General features: G+C 46.8%; 1 protein-coding gene across 4 annotated transcripts in view; it reads right to left on the bottom strand.

The window, feature by feature from the left end:
- The window catches only part of slc25a42 (solute carrier family 25 member 42), a 79,275-nt gene that overhangs the window by 42,289 nt on the left and 13,782 nt on the right, over window positions 1-23,204 (bottom strand). For 2 of the 4 annotated variants that reach the window (XM_086004420.1, XM_086004419.1), the window contains 2 exons: window positions 20,115-20,241; window positions 5,381-5,460 (listed from right to left, as the gene is read on the bottom strand). In XM_086004420.1, the coding sequence (XP_085860546.1) occupies window positions 5,381-5,425 (45 nt within the window). In that variant the 5' untranslated portion in view covers window positions 5,426-5,460; window positions 20,115-20,241. The remainder of the gene's footprint in view (window positions 1-5,380; window positions 5,461-20,114; window positions 20,242-23,204) is intronic. The other 2 variants (XM_086004421.1, XM_086004422.1) reach the window with 2 other exon arrangements.

Below are 23,204 nucleotides of genomic sequence, written 5' to 3'. Positions count from 1 at the left end.
ACCCCAGTGTTATAGTGATAGACCTGTACCCACCAGTACTGTACCCGTGTTATACAGTGATAGACCTGTACCCACCAGTACTGTACCCCAGTGCTATACAGTGACAGACCTGTACCCACCAGTACTGTACCCGTGTTAGTGACAGACCTGTACCCGCCAGTACTGTACCCATTAGTGACAGACCTGTACCCACCAGTACTGTACCCGTGTTATATAGCAACAGACCAGTACTGTACTCGTGTTATACAGTGACAGACCTGTACCCACCAGTACTGTACCCCAGTGTTACAGTGATAGACCTGTACCCACCAGTACTGTACCCCAGTGTTAGTGACAGACCTGTACCCACCAGTACTGTACCCCAGTGTTAGTGGCAGACCTGTACCCATGTTATAGTGACAGACCTGTACCCACCAGTACTGTACCCGTGTTATACAGCGACAGACCTGTACCCACCAGTACTGTACCCCAGTGTTAGTGGCAGACCTGTACCCATATTATAGTGACAGACCTGTACCCACCAGTACTGTACCCGTTATACAGCGACAGACTTGTACCCACCAGTACTGTACCCCAGTGTTATACAGTGACAGACCTGTACCCACCAGTACTGTACCCCAGTGTTATACAGTGACAGACCTGTACCCACCAGTACTGTACCCGTGTTAGTGACAGACCTGTACCCACCAGTACTGTACCCCAGTGTTAGTGACAGACCTGTACCCACCAGTACTGTACCCGTTATACAGTGATAGATCTGTACCCACCAGTACTGTACCCGTGTTATACAGTGATAGACCTGTACCCACCAGTACTGTACCCCAGTGTTATACAGTGATAGACCTGTACCCACCAGTACTGTACCCCAGTGTTATACAGTGATAGACCTGTACCCACCAGTACTGTACCCCAGTGTTATACAGTGACAGACCTGTACCCACCAGTACTGTACCCGTGTTATACAGTGACAGACCTGTACCCACCAGTACTGTACCCGTGTTATACAGTGATAGACCTGTACCCACCAGTACTGTACCCCAGTGCTATACAGTGACAGACCTGTACCCACCAGTACTGTACCCGTGTTAAGTGACAGACCTGTACCCACCAGTACTGTACCCGTGTTCTACAGTAACAGACCTGTACCCACCAGTACTGTACCCCAGTGTTATAGTGACAGATCTGTACCCACCAGTACTGTACCCGTGTTATAAACAGTGACAGACCTGCACCCACCAGTACTGTACCCCAGTGTTAGTGATAGACCTGTACCCACCACTGTACCCGTGTTATATAGCGACAGACCTGTACCCACCAGTACTGTACCCCAGTGTTACAGTGATAGACCTGTACCCACCAGTACTGTACCCCAGTGTTAGTGGCAGACCTGTACCCATGTTATAGTGACAGACCTGTACCCACCAGTACTGTACCCATGTTATAGTGACAGACCTGTACCCACCAGTACTGTACCCCTTATACAGCGACAGACCTGTACCCACCAGTACTGTACCCCAGTGTTAGTGACAGACCTGTACCCACCAGTACTGTACCCCAGTGTTAGTGGCAGACCTGTACCCATATTATAGTGACAGACCTGTACCCACCAGTACTGTACCCGTGTTATACAGCGACAGACTTGTACCCACCAGTACTGTACCCCAGTGTTATACAGTGACAGACCTGTACCCACCAGTACTGTACCCCAGTGTTATACAGTGATAGACCTGTACCCACCAGTACTGTACCCCAGTGTTATACAGTGATAGACCTGTACCCACCAGTACTGTACCCCAGTATTACAGTGACAGACCTGTACCCACCAGTACTGTACCTGTGTTATACAGTGACAGACCTGTACCCACCAGTACTGTACCCCAGTGTTATAGTGATAGACCTGTACCCACCAGTACTGTACCCGTTATACAGTGATAGACCTGTACCCACCAGTACTGTACCCCAGTGCTATACAGTGACAGACCTGTACCCACCAGTACTGTACCCGTGTTAGTGACAGACCTGTACCCACCAGTACTGTACCCGTGTTCTAGTGACAGACCTGCACCCACCAGTACTGTACCCCAGTGTTAGTGATAGACCTGTACCCACCAGTACTGTACCCGTGTTATACAGTGACAGACCTGTACCCACCAGTACTGTACCCGTTATACAGTGACAGACCTGTGCCCACCAGTACTGTACCCCAGTGTTATACAGTGACAGACCTGTACCCACCAGTACTGTACCCATGTTATAGTGACAGACCTGTACCCACCAGTACTGTACCCGTGTTATACAGCGACAGACCTGTACCCACCAGTACTGTACCCCAGTGTTAGTGGCAGACCTGTACCCATATTATAGTGACAGACCTGTACCCACCAGTACTGTACCCGTGTTATACAGCGACAGACTTGTACCCACCAGTACTGTACCCGTGTTATACAGTGACAGACCTGTACCCGCCAGTACTGTACCCCAGTGTTATACAGTGACAGACCTGTACCCACCAGTACTGTACCCGTGTTACAGTGACAGACCTGTACCCACCAGTACTGTACCCCAGTGTTAGTGACAGACCTGTACCCACCAGTACTGTACCCGTTATACAGTGATAGATCTGTACCCACCAGTACTGTACCCGTGTTATACAGTGATAGACCTGTACCCACCAGTACTGTACCCCAGTGTTATACAGTGATAGACCTGTACCCACCAGTACTGTACCCCAGTGTTATACAGTGACAGACCTGTACCCACCAGTACTGTACCCGTGTTATACAGTGACAGACCTGTACCCACCAGTACTGTACCCGTGTTATACAGTGATAGACCTGTACCCACCAGTACTGTACCCGTGTTATAGTGACAGATCTGTACCCACCAGTACTGTACCCGTGTTATACAGTGACAGACCTGCACCCACCAGTACTGTACCCCAGTGTTAGTGATAGACCTGTACCCACCACTGTACCCGTTATATAGCGACAGACCTGTACCCACCAGTACTGTACCCCAGTGTTACAGTGATAGACCTGTACCCACCAGTACTGTACCCCAGTGTTAGTGGCAGACCTGTACCCATGTTATAGTGACAGACCTGTACCCACCAGTACTGTACCCATGTTATAGTGACAGACCTGTACCCACCAGTACTGTACCCATGTTATAGTGACAGACCTGTACCCACCAGTACTGTACCCGTTATACAGCGACAGACCTGTACCCACCAGTACTGTACCCCAGTGTTAGTGACAGACCTGTACCCACCAGTACTGTACCCCAGTGTTAGTGGCAGACCTGTACCCATATTATAGTGACAGACCTGTACCCACCAGTACTGTACCCGTGTTATACAGCGACAGACTTGTACCCACCAGTACTGTACCCCAGTGTTATACAGTGACAGACCTGTACCCACCAGTACTGTACCCCAGTATTACAGTGACAGACCTGTACCCACCAGTACTGTACCCGTGTTATACAGTGACAGACCTGTACCCACCAGTACTGTACCCCAGTGTTATAGTGTTAGACCTGTACCCACCAGTACTGTACCCGTGTTATACAGTGATAGACCTGTACCCACCAGTACTGTACCCCAGTGCTATACAGTGACAGACCTGTACCCACCAGTACTGTACCCGTGTTCTAGTGACAGACCTGCACCCACCAGTACTGTACCCCAGTGTTAGTGATAGACCTGTACCCACCAGTACTGTACCCGTGTTATACAGTGACAGACCTGTACCCACCAGTACTGTACCCCAGTGTTAGTGACAGACCTGTACCCACCAGTACTGTACCCGTTATACAGTGACAGACCTGTGCCCACCAGTACTGTACCCCAGTGTTATACAGCGACAGACTTGTACCTTCCAGTACTGTACCCCAGTGTTATACAGTGACAGACCTGTACCCACCAGTACTGTACCCCAGTGTTATACAGTGACAGACCTGTACCCACCAGTACTGTACCCCAGTGTTATACAGTGACAGACCTGTACCCACCAGTACTGTACCCCAGTGTTATACAGCGACAGACCTGTACCCACCAGTACTGTACCCCAGTGTTCTACAGTGACAGACCTGTACCCACCAGCATTGTACAACATGTTGTACGGATCACAATGTTTTCTCCAGGCACAACCCAAATTTGGAAGGTCAAAAATCTACAATCCTATTGTAATATTGGACTCCAATTTCATATCTTGCCATGGTGGGATTTGAACACATGGCCTCTGGATTGTTTCGTTCAGTACCACTGCATGAAAATGTCACATGCCCATGCCACGTTTCTCTGAAATTCTCGTGGCTGCACAGCACTGGGAAAACACGTCTCGACTGCAGACGCAACTGAAACTGTTCACGTTCCTTCTGCTCCAGCCAGTCTGCACACTTGCCAAGCAAAAGGTTGACCTTTACTCCATTTATTGGGGCTGCCAGTAAGGCAATCAGCCCACAGAAAGGCTCAAAGTTTAACTGCAAGGAAACATGTCACTGCAAGGCAAGTGATATGGAGACCACGGGAGTCTACAGTAAGAGGCCCTTCAGGACTACTGGAGAACAAACGCTGTTTACATCGAATGTACAGAAACAGGCCATTCCGCCCAGCAGGTCTATGCCTGTGTTTATGTTCCACACGAGCCTTCTCCCACCTTTACTTCATTTAGCCCTATCAAATATCCTTCTATTCTTTTCTCCCTCATCTAGCCTCCCCTTAAATGCATCTATGTTTAAATTACTAGTTCCAAACTCTTTTCCCGCACTCTCCCCACAATTCCAATGTTCTAGCTTCCCTGAAGGCATTGTCTCTTGCTGGAGTGTCATTCCCCAAGTGCCTCGACTCCATTAGCAGACAATTGCAACCATACAAAGCATCTAAGCTACACTTCCCGCCCCCCCCCCCCCCCCACAACCTTGCTGGAACACGGAGACACATTAATTAAATATAACCCGGAATAAAAAGCTAGCATCAGTAATGGTGACCATGAAACTACCAGATTATCGTAAAAACCCAACTGGTTCACTAATATCCTTTAGGGAAGGAAATCTGCCGTCCTTACCCGGTCTGGCCTATATGTGACTCCAGACCCATAGCAATGTGGTTGACTCTTAACTGCCACTCAGTTATCAAGGCGGTGGCTTAACACCACCTTCTCAAGGGCAATTAGGAATGGGCAATAAATGCTGGCCTTGCCAGCGATGCCCACATCCCATGAACAAATAAAAAAAAGTCATAATTTTCCACACTGGTATCAGCCAAGGCATTCCACATTCCATTCTGGGCATCAATGCACCAAGTGTTGGCTCAACAAGGCAATCATTGTGATCTCTGGTACAAGGCCGCAAATCATCCTATTACATTCTCCATTCTTACCGTTACTTCAGCATTTTCACGAGATTTCTTTGCAACATTCCCCATATCAATGTCAGGGCCGTGTGAGGATCGCAGGACTCCTGAAAAAGAAAATACAGGATCGACGTTAATGACTTGTTTGAAGAGATAAATTACACGGAAGGGTAAATAAATGCAATGCCTTCTGGTTAAGTTCATGCAATAATGACGGATGCTATTGCTACTGCATGTTCAGCTACGGATTAAAGTCAAACAGCTCTCCAGATGTGCTTCTCTACCCACTCGAGATCCTGACCGAAACAAGTGTCAGTACAAAAAGCAGCATTTTTCTTTTGAAATCCTGCTGGAGGCGTTTTAGTTCTCTACTCACGTCCTCCAGTTCGGCACACAGTGTCTTAAAATAAATAACCTGCATGCAGCCACATCATCCATCCCTCTCAGCACTTTGCAAAACCTGCATCACATCCCCTTCTCAATCGCCTTGGAATGAGAGGTCGGACAGCATCTTCGAGCCCAAAGTTCTGGGGTCACCCTGTCTTTCTGTGAGCTCTCCGCAAACATCAATGTCATTTTCACCGTAGTGTGCTCAGAGCTTGCAGCTGATGTTTTGCTTTCAGCTTCACCGATAAATCGATTCAAGGATAGAGTAACATTCAGTCTTTTAGTCAAATGCCCTGGAGACATGCAAGAACAGCCCCTCGCTTGCAACAGCTTCACTTTTGGCGAATGCTCTATAATCACAATCTCAACCCTTTCCGCCTTTGCTAACGGACCATCCCTTTACCGTGTACGCGTTTCGCATTTCCTACTGAAACAGGCATGGCCTTATATTGACGTACACGCCATCAGTGGACTATTTTACAGACCCCACCACTCTACTTATACAGAACGCTAGGGTGAACGAGTTGAAGGTGCACTGCTGATATCGCATTACCGCAAATCACTCGCATTAACTGTCATCGTTGGCCTGACTTTCATCCTAGGGGGACAGCAGGCAGCAAACACAAGGGTCTAATTTAATCTTCAGCATTCATCAACGCACTCTGGCTTTTCTCTTGTGCTTTATGACGAGCGTTTTCTCTTCAGAGGCCACGTTTCCAGGGGCTTGCGTACCAGATTCAGTTGGTGGTCCAGAGTTTGGTTTCGGGCTCGTAAACAACTCAATTAAACTTACAGAAAAAGACTTGTATTTATATACCGCCTCTCACGACCATGGGATCTTTTACGTCCCTGAGAGCAGAGACGGGGCCTCAGTTTAACGTCTCATCCAAAAGACGGCACCTCTGACAGTGCTGCGCTCCCTCAGTACTGCACTGGAGTGCCACCTACATTTTTGTGCTCAAGTCTGGGACTTGAACCCACAACCTTCTGACTCAGACGAGAGTGCTACCCACTGAGCCTTAGAAGTAATTATAATTTTCCACGTTTTGGTTGCTTTGCCCCTTCAGACTACTGTGGTGTCAGTAGTATTATTTATGTGGTTTTACCTACAGGAACCGTTATTGATCTCAAACAGACCCTCCTTGGGAGGCTCAGTGCAGAATCCAGATACTTCTCTCGTAGCGACAATGACAGCAACATGCATTTATATAGCACCCTCGACATGGAAAAACATCCCACGGTGCTTCACAGAGTTGCGAGAGTTCACAGAGTACAACAAGCCAAAGGAGGAGCTATCAGGGTGGATGACCAAAAGCTTTGTCGGAGATGGATTCGAAAGGAGGCGCTTAAGGGAGGAGGAAGAACTGGAGAGGTTTAAGGGAGGGAATTGCACACCAGGAGGCCTTGGCAGCTAAAGGGCCGATCGCCAACGGTGGGGTGAAAGGAAGGGGATGCACATGAGGCCCGAGGAACAGTGCGCTCAGGTGGGGAAGGGAGTCTGGGAGGAAGTTACAGAGATAAGGAGGGGCGCGGCCATGGAGGGATTCAAATAGAAGGGTGAATTTTTTTTTTTTTTTTTTTAATTTAAAGCTTTGGGAAACCTGGAGCCAATGTAGGTCAGAGGATAGCAGAGTTAACAGAAATCAGGATGGGTCCCTGCTTATGCCGGTATGATGTCAGGGGAGGTCAGATCCAATGTAGCTGCAATGCCCCTCACAGTCAAATAGCTGGCATTGTGTAGTCTCACACATGACAAGCGATGCTGGAGGGGCTGCCAGTGTTGCTGAAAATGCAACCCACAAAACGCCAAGACCTTCAGAAGGAGGAGAGGAAATACTAAAAGTGTATAGAAAATAAAAGCTAAACATGAGTTTAAAATAGAAACAAAGTGCTTGAAATGCCAGCAAGTCAGCATCTAACAGAAAAAAATGGGCAATCTCTCACACTGATTAAAGATCGAGCTGCAATTTCTGATTTTATTTCAGATGTCAAGCATTCGTTGTCTTTCTTTCCATCTTCGCTAGATTGATGCCGGATCACTCGACCTCTTTCAAAGCAAACATTTATTCTTGGATGCAATCCAACCTGTATCAAGGGTCAGTGCTGTCAATGACTCTCAGCGCCTGGCAAGTGTTGCAAGTCCCATGTTCTCCATTACTGAGTATTTTGAAATGACTGATGTTGAATCACCCTCCATCTGCAGTCAGGCCTGTACACAGTCACCCCTCAACACATCTGACACAAAGCACAGCACTGCTCCAACACTACCTTGTCTTACTACTAACGACTAAAGCCAAATAGCTATTCCTCCCTGTATGTTATGTATAGATCAAAAAAAAACAGAAGAGAGCAAGGCAAAGATGCAGAGAGAGAAAAAGAGCGGCAGGCACAAAGCGAGAGAGAGCACGCAGCAGGCAGAGCGAGAGAGGCAAGCAGGCAGAGAGAGAGAGCGCAGCAGGCAGGCAGAGAGAGAGCGCAGCAGGCAGGCAGAGAGAGAGCGCAGCAGGCAGGCAGAGAGAGAGCGCAGCAGGCAGGCAGAGAGAGAGCGCAGCAGGCAGGCAGAGAGAGAGCGCAGCAGGCAGGCAGAGAGAGAGCGCAGCAGGCAGGCAGAGAGAGAGCGCAGCAGGCAGGCAGAGAGAGAGCGCAGCAGGCAGGCAGAGAGAGAGCGCAGCAGGCAGGCAGAGAGAGAGCGCAGCAGGCAGGCAGAGAGAGAGCGCAGCAGGCAGGCAGAGAGAGAGCGCAGCAGGCAGGCAGAGAGAGAGCGCAGCAGGCAGGCAGAGAGAGAGAGAGAGAGAGAGAGAGAGAGAGAGAGAGAGAGCGGCAGGCAGAGAGAGAGAGAGAGAGAGCGGCAGGCAGAGAGAGAGCACGCGGCAGGCACAGAGCGAGCGACAGGCACAGAGAGCGAGCGCGGCAGGCAGGCAGAGAGCGAGAGAGAGCGCGGCAGGCAGGCAGAGAGCGAGAGAGAGAGAGAGAGAGAGCGCGCGGCAGGCAGGCAGAGAGAGAGCGAGAGCGCGCGGCAGGCAGAAAAGAGAGAGAGAGAGAGAGAGAGAGAGAGGGGCAGGCAGGCAGGCAGAGAGAGAGAGAGAGAGAGAGAGAGAGAGAGGCAGGCAGGCAGAGAGAGAGAGGGACAGGCGCAGAGAGAGAGAGAGACAGGCGCAGAGAGAGAGAGCGCGAGAGAGAGGCAGGCAGAGAGAGAGAGGGACAGGCGCAGAGAGAGAGAGAGGCGCACACAGAGAGAGAGAGAGAGAGAGAGAGAGAGAGAGAGAGAGAGAGAGAGAGAGAGAGAGAGAGAGAGAGTGCTCGACAGGGCAGATGCCGAGAGGCTTTTTCCCCTGGCTGGAGAGTCTAGAACGAGTGGGCATAGTCTCAGGATAAGGGGTCGGCCTTTTAAGACTGAGATGAGGAATTTCTTCACTCAGAGGGTTGTGAACCTTTAGAATTCTCTGCCCCAAAGTGCTGTGGAGGCTCAGTCGTTGAGTATATTCAAGACAGAGATCGATAGATTTTTGGACTCTAGGGGAATCGAGGGATATGGGGAACGGGCGGGAAAGTGGAGTTGAGGTCGAAGATCAGCCATGATCTTACTGAATGGCGGAGCAGGCTCGAGGGGCCGTATGGCCGACTCCTGCTCCTATTTCTTATGTTCTTGCGTGTAATGGAAAATGCACATGCAACCAAAATCATGTACAGCCACGGCGCCTCCCAGTGTGGAATAGCCTACCCACACTTATTGTCCATGCTCCTGTACATGGAACAGCTATTTGGGGAAGACATTTGGGGGCTGTCGTTGCTGATGGAAGTGTATCTCAGGTCGAGTCAGCACCGTCCAAAAGTGACAGGTAAAAATAGCAGAAATAGGGATGGAAACAGCGAGGGTGGTAAAGGAATAATCAAATGATAGACAGAAAGGGGAAAAAAATGGGTAGTTTAAAATAAAATGTGTACTCAACAAAGAAGTGCTTAATATTAATATGAAGTGCCCAAAATTGGAAGATACCAACATACATTACTTGATGAGTTCAAAACCTCAAAACTAGCTCCAATCACTCCCACTGAGGTTATTCATAAAATATTGCAGCACAGATGGAAGCCATTCTGCCTATCGTGCCTGCACCAGCTCTTTGAAAGAGCCGCCCAATTTAGTCTCGCACCCCAGCTTTCTCCCCCCATAATCCTGCAAATTAGCCCTCTTCAAGTTCATGTCCAAATGTCTTCTGAAGGTCCCTAGTGAATCGGATTCCACCACCCCTTCAGGTCATGCGTTCCAGATCTTAACAAACCTGAGAAAAAATGTCTCCTAATTTTTCCTCTAGTTCTTTTGCCAATTATTTTAAAGCTATGACATCTGGTTACCGACCCACTTGCCAGAGGAAACAGTTTCTCCCTCCTTGCTCTCTCAAACCTCCCCCCTTGATTTTCAATATCTCCATTAGGTCTCCCCTTACCATTTGAAGAACAACAATCCCAGCTTCTCCACTCTCTCCTGCCTATCAGCTCGTGACTCTTGAGACTCGGAGATAAAGAGTCACGAGCTGACACTGTCTTCAGATTATTCTGCAACAATAAGATGATTTGACCGTGGAGGGGAAAAGGTGACAATACTCGACAGTGGACAAGACTGGTAATGCACCGAGTCTGTGGTCTTGAGGGCATGAAGGTGGGAGCTGTACTGGGACAGGGACGGGGACAGGGGTAGGAGATTGCGCATCACTTGGAGACAAGGCATCACATTCTACACATTTTCCAACAAGGATCACTGGCCGAGAGCCCTGGCTGATTCTTAAACTCTCCCTCGCTCAGGGCACTGCCGCACCCAACAAAGAACAGCTCATTCAGCACAGATCGGAGATTGACCTTTGGAGCTTACTGCGATGTGTGGTTGTGTTTCATACTTGGGCAATACATTTACCAACTGATGTGTTTTAGTATTTGCAGGGATTTCAATCCCTAAGCTACTTATCTAGTTCAATCAACTATAAATTGACCATCTTCGCTTTACACCAGATTGAATTAAAGTCAAAAGCGATTGCAAAAGCCCTCGAGTATCATTGTTATGCAGACACAACTCCTTCTGAACAGTCTCATGGGGTGCATTCACACTGCAATGTTTAGCAGCACTGTGAAGCAGTTTTAACTTTCTGCCAATGCTAAGCCTGTGTAGTGCAAAACAGGCACCAAAGCCCAAACCGATTCTCGAAAGGAGTTGCGCACTGCTTTGCTCCATCAGTGGGCTGGGCCCGGACTCTAGATTCGGGCTGCATTTACACTACAGCTCCAGCTAAACCGCTTCGCACCAATGCTACAGTTATAGTGTAAATGCACCCCAATCTTACCCCTGAAAAACGCTAGACAAGGAAACAACTTGCATTTATAGCACATTTAACGTAATAAAACGCTCCAAGGCTTTTCGCAGGAGCGTTATCAAACAAAATTTGACACCGAACCACATGAGACATTAGGACATATGACTTGGTCAAAGAGGCAGGTTTAAAAGGAGCATCTTAAAGGAGAGAGAGACGGAGGTGTTTAGGGAGGGAATTCCAGAGCTTAGGACCGCAGCAGCTGAAGGCACGGCTGCCAAAGGTGGAGTGATTAAAACTGGGGAGATACAAGAGCCAGAACTGGAGGAGCACAGAGATCTCAAAGGCATCGGGGAGTGTCACTAACCCCGGCATATGTCAGAGAGTTCTGGAAGCAGTTGGGGGGGGGGGGGGGGGGGGGGGAAATAAGGGGAGAGACTGAAAAAAGGGAGGAAAATTAAACAGGCAACGAAAGGCAACATGGCCAAAATTAAACAAGATATACAGAGGGTAGAAGATAGCAAAGGGCATGAAGGAAAGAACCAGCTCAAGTGACATCCAAGTGATTAATGTGGAAGCTAATATACCCTATTTCATGAATTGGGATTGACAAATAGGAAAAATCAATGAAGATATTACGATTTTTGTGACTTAAATAATTTTCCGTGGTGAAGATTGCAAACACACAATGGAGTGCGCGGAATACAATCTCACTCCGAACCCAAGGACACCGACAGGCTGAGAGTTCCGGTCCGTGTTCTAAAAATCCAGGTGCTTTTGTACACCCGCCTATTTGCGTCTCTCAGAAGCATCTCAAAATTGCACATTACACTGACTCGTGTCGGGGAACGTAGCAGCCCTCTGAGCACCATAAGATTCCGTGAGACAAGATATCAGTGGCATCAGCTGGTCCCTTGGATTTGTAATGTTCACCTGAATCACTGGAACAGGCAGCGGTTTAATGTCTCTTTCAAAGGCCCACCCCCTCATCAGTGCAGCACCCTCTCACTGCTGCAGTTGTGTCGGTCAAGATCGTGTAACACTCCAGTGCAGTACTGAGGGAGTGCTGCACTGTCGGAGGTGCCGTCTTTAGGATGAGACGTTAAACCGAGGCCCCGTCTGTTCTCTCAGGTGGATGTAAAAGATCCCACGGCACTGTTACGAAGAGGAGTTCTTCCCCGGTGTCCTGGCCAATATTTATTCCTCAACCAACATCACTAAAACAGATTATCTGATCATCACATTACTGGGATCCTGCGGTGCGCAAGTTGGCTGCCACGGTTCCCTACATGACAACAGTGAATACACTTCAAAAGCAATTCAATAGCTGTAAAGCTCTTTAGATCGTCCTGAGGTCGTGAAAGGCGCTATATAAATGCCAGTCTTTCTTTATGTCCTGGAGTGAGGTTTGAACCAACAATCTTCTGACTTGGGCCAGAGTGCTACCCACCGAGCCAAGGTGGCATAGGAATTTAGTTCCATCAGCGTCATGTTACTCTTTTTGAAGCTACACAGGTACCTCGATATGGAGTGAAGTGAAACAGAGGAAATGCAGTGCATGACTTATTACATAGGATAACATCGGATATACGGCACAGAAACAGGCCATTCGGCCCAACCAGTCCATGCCAGCGTTTATGCTCCACTCGACCCTCCTCCCGTCTTTCCTCATCTAACTCTATCAGTGTAACCCTCGATTCCCTTCGCCCTCATGTGTTTATCCAGCCTCCCCTTAAATACATCGATACTATTCGCTTCAACCACTCCCTGTGGCAGCGAGTTCCACATTCTCACCACTCCTTGGGTAAAGACGTTTCTTCTGAATTCCCTATTGGATTTCTTGGTGACTATCTTCTATTGATGGCCCCTAGTTTTGCTCTTCCCCACAGGTGGAAACACTGAGTCCACTCTATCAAAACCTTTCATAATTTTAAAGACCTCTATTAGGTCACCCCTCAGCCTTCTCTGTTCTAGGGAAGAGAGCCCCAGCCTGTTCATCCTTTCCCGATGGGGTATAACCTTGTAGTTCTGGTCTCATCCTTGTAAATCTTTTTTTGCACCCTCTCCTGTGCCTCTATATCCTTTTTATAATATGGCGACCAGAATTGCACACGGTACTCCAAGTGCGGTCTTATCATTTACAATTACCTCACCCCAAAAGCCACGAAGGTGTTTTCCACAACAGAATGTTGTGGGTGGAGCAAAGTTTCATTAGGAGTCCTGAGCTGGCAGGTGAGCAAAAGTGGGGAAGATCGGACAGGGGACACCTGCACAAAATATGGACCCTTGCCACCAGTCAAAAAGAGTTAACTCAACCAGACTTAATGAAGAGGTACAGCAACAAGCAGGAAGGCCTGAAGCACAGCACAGTTTAAATAAAAAGGGGGAAAAAAGCGTCAGATATAGCAGTTGGCCTGTGTGATTGCTGTTAGGGATTGAAACTAAAGATGCTTTTACATGATGAGTTCTGTGTAAATTTAAGCAGTGGAAATTTTGAGTTAAGGTCTAACCAGACTCCAGAGCAAAGCCCCAACTTTGGATTTAGGCCGCATTTACACGCTTAAGTGTAACATTGACGCAAAATAAACCAACTTCGCAGCAACAGCGTAGTGGGACTGTAATTTAATCTTATAATTTCTTGGGATGCAGCAATGTTCCCTGCAAGCTGGGCTTTGTTCTGCGCAGCCTGTTCCTTTTACTGCGTGGTCCCTTTAAATTTCTGCGCACACGTGGTACTTACAATGGAAAAGCCGGTGAGCGGCCTGCGCGGGACCTTTCCCGTTGCTGTGCGGCCTCACGGCTTAGAGGGAACATTGGATGCAGGTGAACGCATTTATTGGCCATCCCTAGCTGCCAGAGAATATAATGGTGGGCCTTCCCTTTGCTGATGGTGCGCTCTCAATGCTGTTTAGGGAATTCCAGCATTTCAACCCAGAGACAACAGAATATGTCCAAGTCGGGGCGGTGTGCAACTTGGAGGCGATGAAGTTGCCATGATCTTGCTGCTCTTGTCCATTTTGGCGGTACAGGTCATGGCGACAGGAGATGCCGTCAATGCGAGTTTGATGAATAACAGCAGTACATCCTATAGATGGCACATACAACATGATGCATTTATATAGCGCCTTTAACGTAGTAAAATGTCCCAAGGTGCTTCACAGGAGCGATTATCAAACAAAATTTGACACCGAGCCACAAAAGGAGATATTCGGACAGGCTTGGTCAAAGAAGCACTTTTTACAGAGCGTCTTAAAGGAGAGAGAGGCGGAGGGGTTTAGGGAGGGAATTCCAGAGCTTAGGGCCTAGATTAATGTGATTAAGCAGCCTGGGTGTACGACTGCAGTGCTGGAGCTCTACGATTCACACTGCTTGCTCAGAGTTACTAAAGTTGGGAATTATATACTCGCTCTTTGAAAAGGGAGGAGTACAAGGCACAAGTTGGTGGTCACTGTAACAAAGGGATAAAGTTCCAAGTGAAGCAGCCAGAAAATTGTTACATTTCTGAATTGTAGAGAAATTACTTCTGGGTTTAGGAGACCTACCTATGGGTCATTTGGTCAGTCAAAACAGGTAGTCAAGTGCAAACTGAATGCTGAAAAGAGACAGCAGTTTAGTAAAAACTGATTGAGGTTTAGAAGATAATGAAGGGTATAGATTGTGTTCCAGCTGACAGTTCATTTCAATTAAATAGGTTAGGGAGGACATGGGGGGGGGGGGGGTCACACGTTTAAGTTGGACAAGGCTAGATCTAGGTTAGAGGTCAGGAGGTGGTTCTTTCCCAGAGAACAGAGGACCTCTGGAACAGGCTGCCGTCTGGTGCGGTGGAGGCGGATTCGCTGAATTCCTTCGAGCGAGAGCTGGGCCTGTTTCTGGCTGGGGCCGAGATCACCTCTTACAGAAGGTCGGCACTGCAGGGAATTCAGGGCCAGTGTGAGCTCCTGGACTAGCTTCCATCGCCGAGATGGGTCGGAGAGGAATTGCCCCAGATTCTTTTCTCCCCAAATTGATCTGGTTTGTTGCCTCTCCCAGGAGATCACATGGGTTCGGATGGGGTCGGTAGTGTATATATTGTGACACACAAAGTATCGCAATTGCGTGGGACAGGTTGGATGGACCAGAGTCTTTACCCGTCTGTCATTGTTTGTATGTAAAAACAATAAGCACATTGGGGAAAAGGGGCAGAGGAAAGGGGCTAAGTGGATAACTTAGAGAGCAGTCATGGGCATGATGATCAAAAAGGCCTCATTCTGTGCTGTAAATTTCTAAGATCACAAGATAATCAAGGATGAAGGAGGCCATTCAGCTCCGAACCAATTGGACGTTTGGGTGGGGAGGGAACAGACATTAGGGTTAAGATGGGCAGAATGGCCTCTTTCATCCTTAATTACCTTGTGAGCTTAGGATTTTACAGTACAGGAGGCGGCAATTCAGCCCTTCTTAACCCAAGGTCCCCCACCCCACCCCACCCCATCATCCAATTGGTTCTTAAATGATTCCGGGGTCTTTTGCCTTCACCATTCTAAATGGAAGTTTGTACCATTATTGATCGGTCTGCGTGAAGGACTTACTGATATCTGTCCGTAATGTGCTATTTACTAGTTTGAGCATGTGTCAACTTGTCCTACTCAAGAGAATTTGCTTTAGTCATTTTCTGGATTTACTTTTCCCATGCTTTGCATCGGTGCTTACCAAGGAAGAGGACTTTGCCAAAGCTATGGTAAACTAGGAGGATGCTGGGATATTGGATGAGATAAAAATGGATAAAGAGGTACGAGAAAGGCTGGCAGTAATTAAAGTGGATAAGTCACCCGGTCCGGATGGGATGCATCCTAGGTTGCTGAGGGAAGTGCAGAGGTGCAGGCTGCAATCTTCCAAACTCCTCAGATACAGGGGGTGGTGCCAAAGGACCGAAGGATTGCAAATGTTACACCCTTGTTCAAAAAAAGGGGGCGAGTTGAACATCAGTGGCGGGGAAGATTTTAGAAACACTAATCCAGGAGAAAATTAACAACCACTTGGACAAGCACGGACTAATAAATGGATTTGTATGGGGCAGATCGTGTTTGGAATCGTGTGTGACTAACTTGTTTGAGCTTTTTGATGAGGTAACAGAGGGTGAATGAGGGCAGTGCAGTTGATGTTGTGTATATATGGACTTTCAAAAGACGTTTGATAAAGTACCACATATTAGGCTTGTTAGCAAAATTGAAGCCCGTGGGATATAAGGGGCAGTAGCAGCATGGAGACAAAACTGGCTAAGGGTTAGAAAACAGAGTTATGGTGAATAGCTGTTTTTCAGACTGGCGGGAGGTATACAGTGACGTTCCCCAAGGTTCAGTACTGGGACCACTACTGTTTTTGATATGCATTAATGACTTGGACTTGGGGGGTACAGGGCACAATTTCAAAATTTATAGATGACACGAAACTTGGAAGTGAAGTAAACAGTAAGGAAGCTAGTAATAGACTTCAAGTAGACATAGACAGGCTGGTGGAATGGGCGGACACATAGCAGATGAAATCCAACGCAGAGAAGTGTGAAGTGATACATTTTGGTAGGTAGAATGAGGAGAGACTAGGGTTGCAAAGGGGTGGAAAGTTTCCGGTAACTTTCCGGAAATTTTCCACGGGAAGTTTAGCTTGGGAATTTTGCCCAAAAAAGCACATGCTAGCATAATATTGTTTTTTTTGTATTTCTTTTTTTTCCCCCCCCCACAGGTCCTCTCTTAAAATTACTAACAGAGATGGAATCTTAATTATTAAGGAATTTCTTAATCAATATGTTTATCTTCTTACTTGGCTTGTTTTAATAATTACAAGTTTTGTGTGTGACTGTGAACAAATGTGTCCTGATTGGTTGGATGAGCGATTAGCTCCCTCTATTTGTAATATTTGCATATCGAATTGTGATTGGCCTGCAGGCATCTGTAAGACTGCTACAGTTTTTTTAAGATCCAGGTTAGGGGTCCTGAGGGAAGTCATTTTGTTTTCTGCTGATGTTGTGATGATGCAGTAAGTAAATCAGACTTTATACCAAATAAACCAGTTACTTGTTGAACTCTGTTGTCCTTCAATTTAAAATATACAAAATAATACACTATTGGTGATGTAGCGTCGTGTGTGTATACAGGTCATGCTTCCATCACATGGAGCATCAGCAAAAATGTACTGACCCTGTTGCAATCGTGCTGATCGACCGCAGTTCGACACAGAGATGAATGCCCTTTATTTCTCTGCATAGAACAATGCCACGTTTACCGTCGGATGTGTGGAAGCATTTTACCCCAGGCATTAAAGATGGAAAGACTGTGTACATGTGCAAACACTGTAGAAAGCCATATGTAAAGAATGCCACAAAGATGCAGCAGCATTTACCCAAATGCAACAACTTCACTCAAAGCTCACAGCAGTCAGCCCAGAGTTCCTCTGCTTCCATTCAAGATGATGATGGTTCTCATTCAGCATCAGGCTCCTTATCATCAGCAACTCCTGGCCCACTTGGAAGGTTCTTTGATACAATGCTCACAGCCAATGTGTACTGGAAGAGATTTTTCAATGTTATTCGCCCTGCATACTATCCTCCCACCAGACATGCTTTGTCTACTTATTTGCTGGAGGCTGAGTATAACAGAGTCCAAGGAAAGCTCAAAGAAACGATAGCGATGGCAGACTGTGTTGCAGTTATCTCAGATGGGTGGTCAAATGTACGAGGGGAGGGCATCATAAACTACATCGTCTCCACTCCTCTCCCAGTGTTCTTCAAGAGCACAGACATGAAGGACAACAGACACACAGGCACATACATTGCTGATGAGCTGAAAGCGGTCATCAACGATCTTGGATCACAAAAGGTCTTTGCAGTAGTTACTGACAATGCTGCGAATATGAAGGCTGCTTGGGCTCAAGTGGAGGAGGCCTACCCTCATATTACGTCTATTGGGTGCGCAGCTCATGGGCTTAACCTGCTCCTCAAGGACATCATGGGTTTGAGAACCATGGAAGCACTGTACAAGAGAGCCAAGCAAGTTGTTAAGTATGTCAGGGGAAAACAGGTAGTTGCAGCAACCTACAACTCCAAGCAAATGACAAAGAACAAGAACACCACACTGAAGCTGCCCAACAACACTAGATGGGGTGGTGTTGTCATAATGTACAACAGCCTTCTGGAGGGTAAGGAGTCGCTGCAAGAAATGGCAATATCCCAGTCTGGGGATATGGAAACCACCATCAAGAAAATACTGCTGGATGATGTGTTTTGGGAGAGAGTGGTTAGCAGTCTTAAACTACTCTCACCAGTAGCATCTGCAATTGCTCAGATTGAAGGAGATGACGCTGTCTTGTCAGATGTTCTCAGGCTTTTTACTGATTTAAAAGAACAAATCAGCATTGCCCTACCCACATCCCTGCTGCTCAAAGCAGAGGAGAAGGCAATTGTTCAATTCATACAGACGCGTCAAGAATTTTGTGTTGAGCCGATTCATGCTGCAGCATACATGCTGGACCCAAAGCATGTTGGGAGACCAATACTTTCTGGAGAACAGATCAACAGCGCTTACAGTGTGATTTCTACCCTCTCACACCATCTCAATCTGGATGTGGGCAAAGTTCTGGGAAGTCTGGCAAAGTTCTCTACCAAGCAAGGTCTTTGGAATGGGGATGGGATATGGGAATCATGCAAGCATATCAGTGCACATACCTGGTGGAAGGGACTTTGTGCATCTGAGGCCCTGTCACCTATTGCATCGGTGATACTCCAAATCCCACCTTCATCAGCGGCCTCTGAACGAAACTGGTCACTTTTTGGGAATACGCATACAAAGGTGCGCAACAGGCTGACTAACAAGAGAGTGGAGAAACTGGTGGCTATCCGGGCGAACCTACAACTTATTGAGCCAGATACAGAAGTGTCCACCACACAGCTAGACACTGACACAGAGGAGGAAATGGACACGTCAGAGCCAGAGTCAGAGAATCAGGAGGAGCAATGAGGAGTAGAAGACTCAGAAGACTCATGAGTAGAAGACTCAAAGGGACAAAAGAAGGACAAATTACAGGCTAAATAAGCTGACGCTCTTTTTATTTTATTTTAGATGGGTCTTTTTTGTGGGGGTTCAATAAAGTTCAAAATTATAGCCTAAATAAAGTTTTGAAAGCCTGTTTTTATTTGTATGGAACAGTATGTCTATTTTGACGACAAAGATAATATAAGGGTCAGAGACAAAACCATCAATGTGCAAAAAAAACTCAAAATTCCCATAAATTCCCATGGAAAGTTTCCTCTTTTAAAAATTCCCAGAATTTTGCAACCCTAGGAGAGACCAGACACACTAAATGGTACAATTTTAAAGAGGGTGCAAGAACAGAGAGACCTGGGGGTGCTTGCGCACAAATCTTTGAAGGTGGCAGGACAGGTTAACAAAGCATACGGGATCCTGGACTTTATAAATAGAGGCACCGAGTACAAAAGCCAGGGAGTTATGCTAAATCTACATAAAACACTAGTTGGGCCCCAGCTGGAGTATTGGGTCCAATTCTGGGCACCACACTTTAGGAAGGACGTGAAGGCTTTGGAGAGGGTGCGGAAGAGATTTACTAGAATGATTCCAGGGATGAGGGATTACAGTTACGTGGAGAGACTGGAGAAGCCGGGGCTGTTCTCCTTGGAGCAGAGAAGGCTAAGAGGAGATTTGATCGAGGTGTTCAAAATTATGAAGGCTTTAGACCGAGTGAATAAAGAGAAACTGTTTCCAATGGCTGAAGGGTCGATAACCAGAGGGCCCAGATTTAAGGTGATTGGCAAAAGAACCAGAGGCGACATGAGGGGAAACCTTTTTTGCATGAGTGGTAAGGATTTGGAACGCACTGCCTGATAGGGCGGTGGATACAGGTTCAATAGTCGCCTTCAAAAGGGAATTGGATAAATACTTGGAGAAAAAAATTGCAGGGCTATGGAGAGAGAGCGGGGGAGTGGGACTGACTGGATTGCTCTTCGAAAGAGCCGGCGCAGACTCAATGGGCCGAATGGCCTCCTCTGTGCTGTGCTATTATAGGATACTGTGAACCAGCATACATACCCTTATAAGCTCACCATCCAAAGTTGTCGGTTCTACCTCTCCGTGGAGCCTGCTCGAGTGAACAGGTCCGAGGGACCTCCTTTAGATGGAATCCAACAGAAGTCAGTTCCTTGGAAATTTGGTTAATCTGCAATTTAAAGAGGTTGAAGATCGATTATTTTGAAAAATTGGGGAAAATGGAACCGATAGGGTGAACATAGGAGCAGGAGGAGGCCATTCGGCCCCTCGAGCCTGCTCCGCCATTCAATGAGATCATGGCTGATCTTCTGCCTCAACTCCATTCACCGGCCCTATCGCCATATCCCTTGATGCCCTTACTAGTCAGAAATCTATCGACTTCTGTTTTGAATATCCCCAATGACTGAGCCTCCACAGCCCTCTGGGGTAGAGAATTCCAAAGATTCACCACCCTCTGTGTGAAGAAATTTCTTCTCATCTCAGTCCTGAATGGCCTACCCTTTACCTTGAGGCTGTGGCCCCTGGTTCTAGACTCCCCAGCCAAGGGAAACATTCTCCCAGCATCCACCCTATCAAGCCCTGTAATAATTTTGCATGCTTCAATGAGATCCCCTCTCATTCTTCTGAATTCAAGAGAATACAGGCCTAGTTTACTCAATCTCTTCTCATACGACAGTCCCACCATCCCAGGAATTAATCTCGTGAACTTTCGTTGCACTCCCTCTATGGCAAGTACAGGTAGACTATCCTTTATCCGAAAACCTTGGGAACAGCCGTGTTTCGGTTTTCGGAAAATTTCGGATTTCAGAAGGTATTACAGGGCAGCACCCCGTAAGCCACCACTTTCGGTTTTCAGAGGTTTTCTGTTTTCGGAAGTGCGGATAAAGGCTGGTACACTATCCCTTATCCGAAAGGGTGGGGGTCGGCGGGGGAGAAAAGAATATCGGACAGGCCGCTGCAGCTATCGGACAGGCCGCTGTATTGTTGGGTTCACTCTCCCGGTATACCTCCTTCACACTGCCCGGCTCGGCCTGCAATCTCCTACCCAGGAGGGAACTCAGTGACCCTCTGCCCTGCTCAGCGTAAGTCGTGCGCCACTCTGGTCATGTCGTGCGCACGACTTACGCTGAACAAAAAAACTTTCGGTTTTTAGAGGGTTTCGGTTTTCGGATAAAGGATAGTCTACCTGTATATCTTTCCTTAGGTAAGGAGACCACAGTTGTACACAGTACTCCAGGTGTGGTCTCACCAAGGCCCTATATAATTGGAAATAACAACATAAAATGCTGGAAAAACTCAGCAGGCCAGGCAACATCCGTGGAGAGAAAATAGAGTCAATGTTTCAGGTCAAGATTGGAAAAGCACAGGAAATGAAATAAATTAAGAGGCCAGGCTGGGAGAGAACAAAAGAGAAGTGAAGAGACATTAAGAGGTATTCAAAATGAGACGAGATGGTGATAGGACTAGTGGATAGGCCATGTTCTCGCCCACTCACTGAGCCTGTTGAGATCCCCTTGAAGCCTCTTCACATCCTCTTCACAACTGACACTGCCACCTAGCTTTGTATCATCAGCAAATTTGGAAATGTTACATTTAGTCCCCTCTTCCAAATCATTGATATAGATTGTGAATAGCTGGGGCCCAAGCACCGATCCTTGTGGTACCCCACTAGTCACAGCCTGCCATCCTGAAAAAGACCCTTTATCCCTACTCTTTGTTTTCTGTCTGTTAACCAATTCTCAATCCATGCTAGTATATTACCCACAATTCCATGTTCCCTAATTTTGTTCACCAACCTCTTGTGTGGGACCTTATCGAAGGCCTTCTGAAAATCCAGATACACCACATCTACCAGTTCCCCTTTGTCTACTCCACCAGTTACATCCTCAAATAACTCCAATAGGTTGGTCAAACAGGATTTCCCTTTTATAAATCCACGTTGACTCGGCCCAATCTTACTATTAGTTTCTAAGTGCCCAGTTATTGCATCCTTTATAATAGATTCCAGCATTTTCCCAACTACTGATGTGAGGCTAACAGGTCTGTAGTTCCCCGTTTTCTCTTCCCCCTCCTTTCTTAAATAGCGGGGTTACATTTGCTATCCTCCAATCTGCAGGAACCGTTCCAGAATCTATAGAATTTTGGAAGATGGCAACCAATGCATCCACTATTCCAATGGCCACCTCTTTCAGAACCTTAGGATGCAGGTCATCCGGTCCTTGGGGTTTATCAACTTTTAGTCCCATTAATTTTGCTAGTACTGTTTTTTTTTTTTTACTAATAATAGTTTCTTTAAGTTCCTCATTCTTGTCACACCCTTGGTTTTCTCGTATTTCTGGGAGGTTTGTTGTGTCTTCCTCCGTGAAGACAGAAACAAAGTATTTATTAAATTTCTCTGCCATTTCCTCATTCCCCATTATAAATTCTCCCGTCTCTGACTATAAAGGACCTACATTTACCTTCGCCAGTCTTTTCCTTTTCACATACCTATAGAAGCTTTTACAATCCATTTTTATATTTTTCACTAGTTTGTGCTCATATTCCATTTCTTTATCAATTTCTTGGTCCCCCTTTGCTGATTTCTAAAAAGATCCCAATCCTCAGGCTGACCACTTTTTCTGGCAACTTTATAAGCTTCCTCCTTTGAATTAATACTAGCTTTAATTTCTTTTGTTACCCATGGTTGGATCACTTTTCCTTTTGGGTTTTTATGCCCTAGAGGAATATATGTTTGTTGCAAATGATGCATTATTTCCTTGAATGTTAGCCACTGTATGTCCACCTTCATACCTTTTAGTGTAGTCTCCCAATCTACCATGGCCAACTTGCCCCTCATACCCTTGTAGTTTCCTCTGTTTAGATTGAAGACCTTAGTTTCAGATTGGACTACATCACTCTCAAACTTAATGTAAAATTCAATCATATTACGGTCACTTGTCCCTAAAGGCCCCTTTATCACAAGATTATTGATTAGCCCTCTCTCATTACACAGTACCAGATCTAGAATAACCTGTTCCCTGGTTGGTTCCTCCACATACTGATCCAGGAAACCATCTCTCATCCATTCCAATTCGTCCTCCGCACCTTTAGTGGTAATTTGATTTGCCCAGTCAATATGTAGATTAAAGTCCC

Source organism: Somniosus microcephalus, chromosome 13 (genome assembly GCF_052327205.1).
Source record: "Somniosus microcephalus isolate GS21.2 chromosome 13, FLI_Smic_1.0, whole genome shotgun sequence".
In the NCBI taxonomy this organism is placed as follows: domain Eukaryota; kingdom Metazoa; phylum Chordata; class Chondrichthyes; order Squaliformes; family Somniosidae; genus Somniosus; species Somniosus microcephalus.
This window is presented reverse-complemented; position numbering and strand designations above follow the sequence as displayed.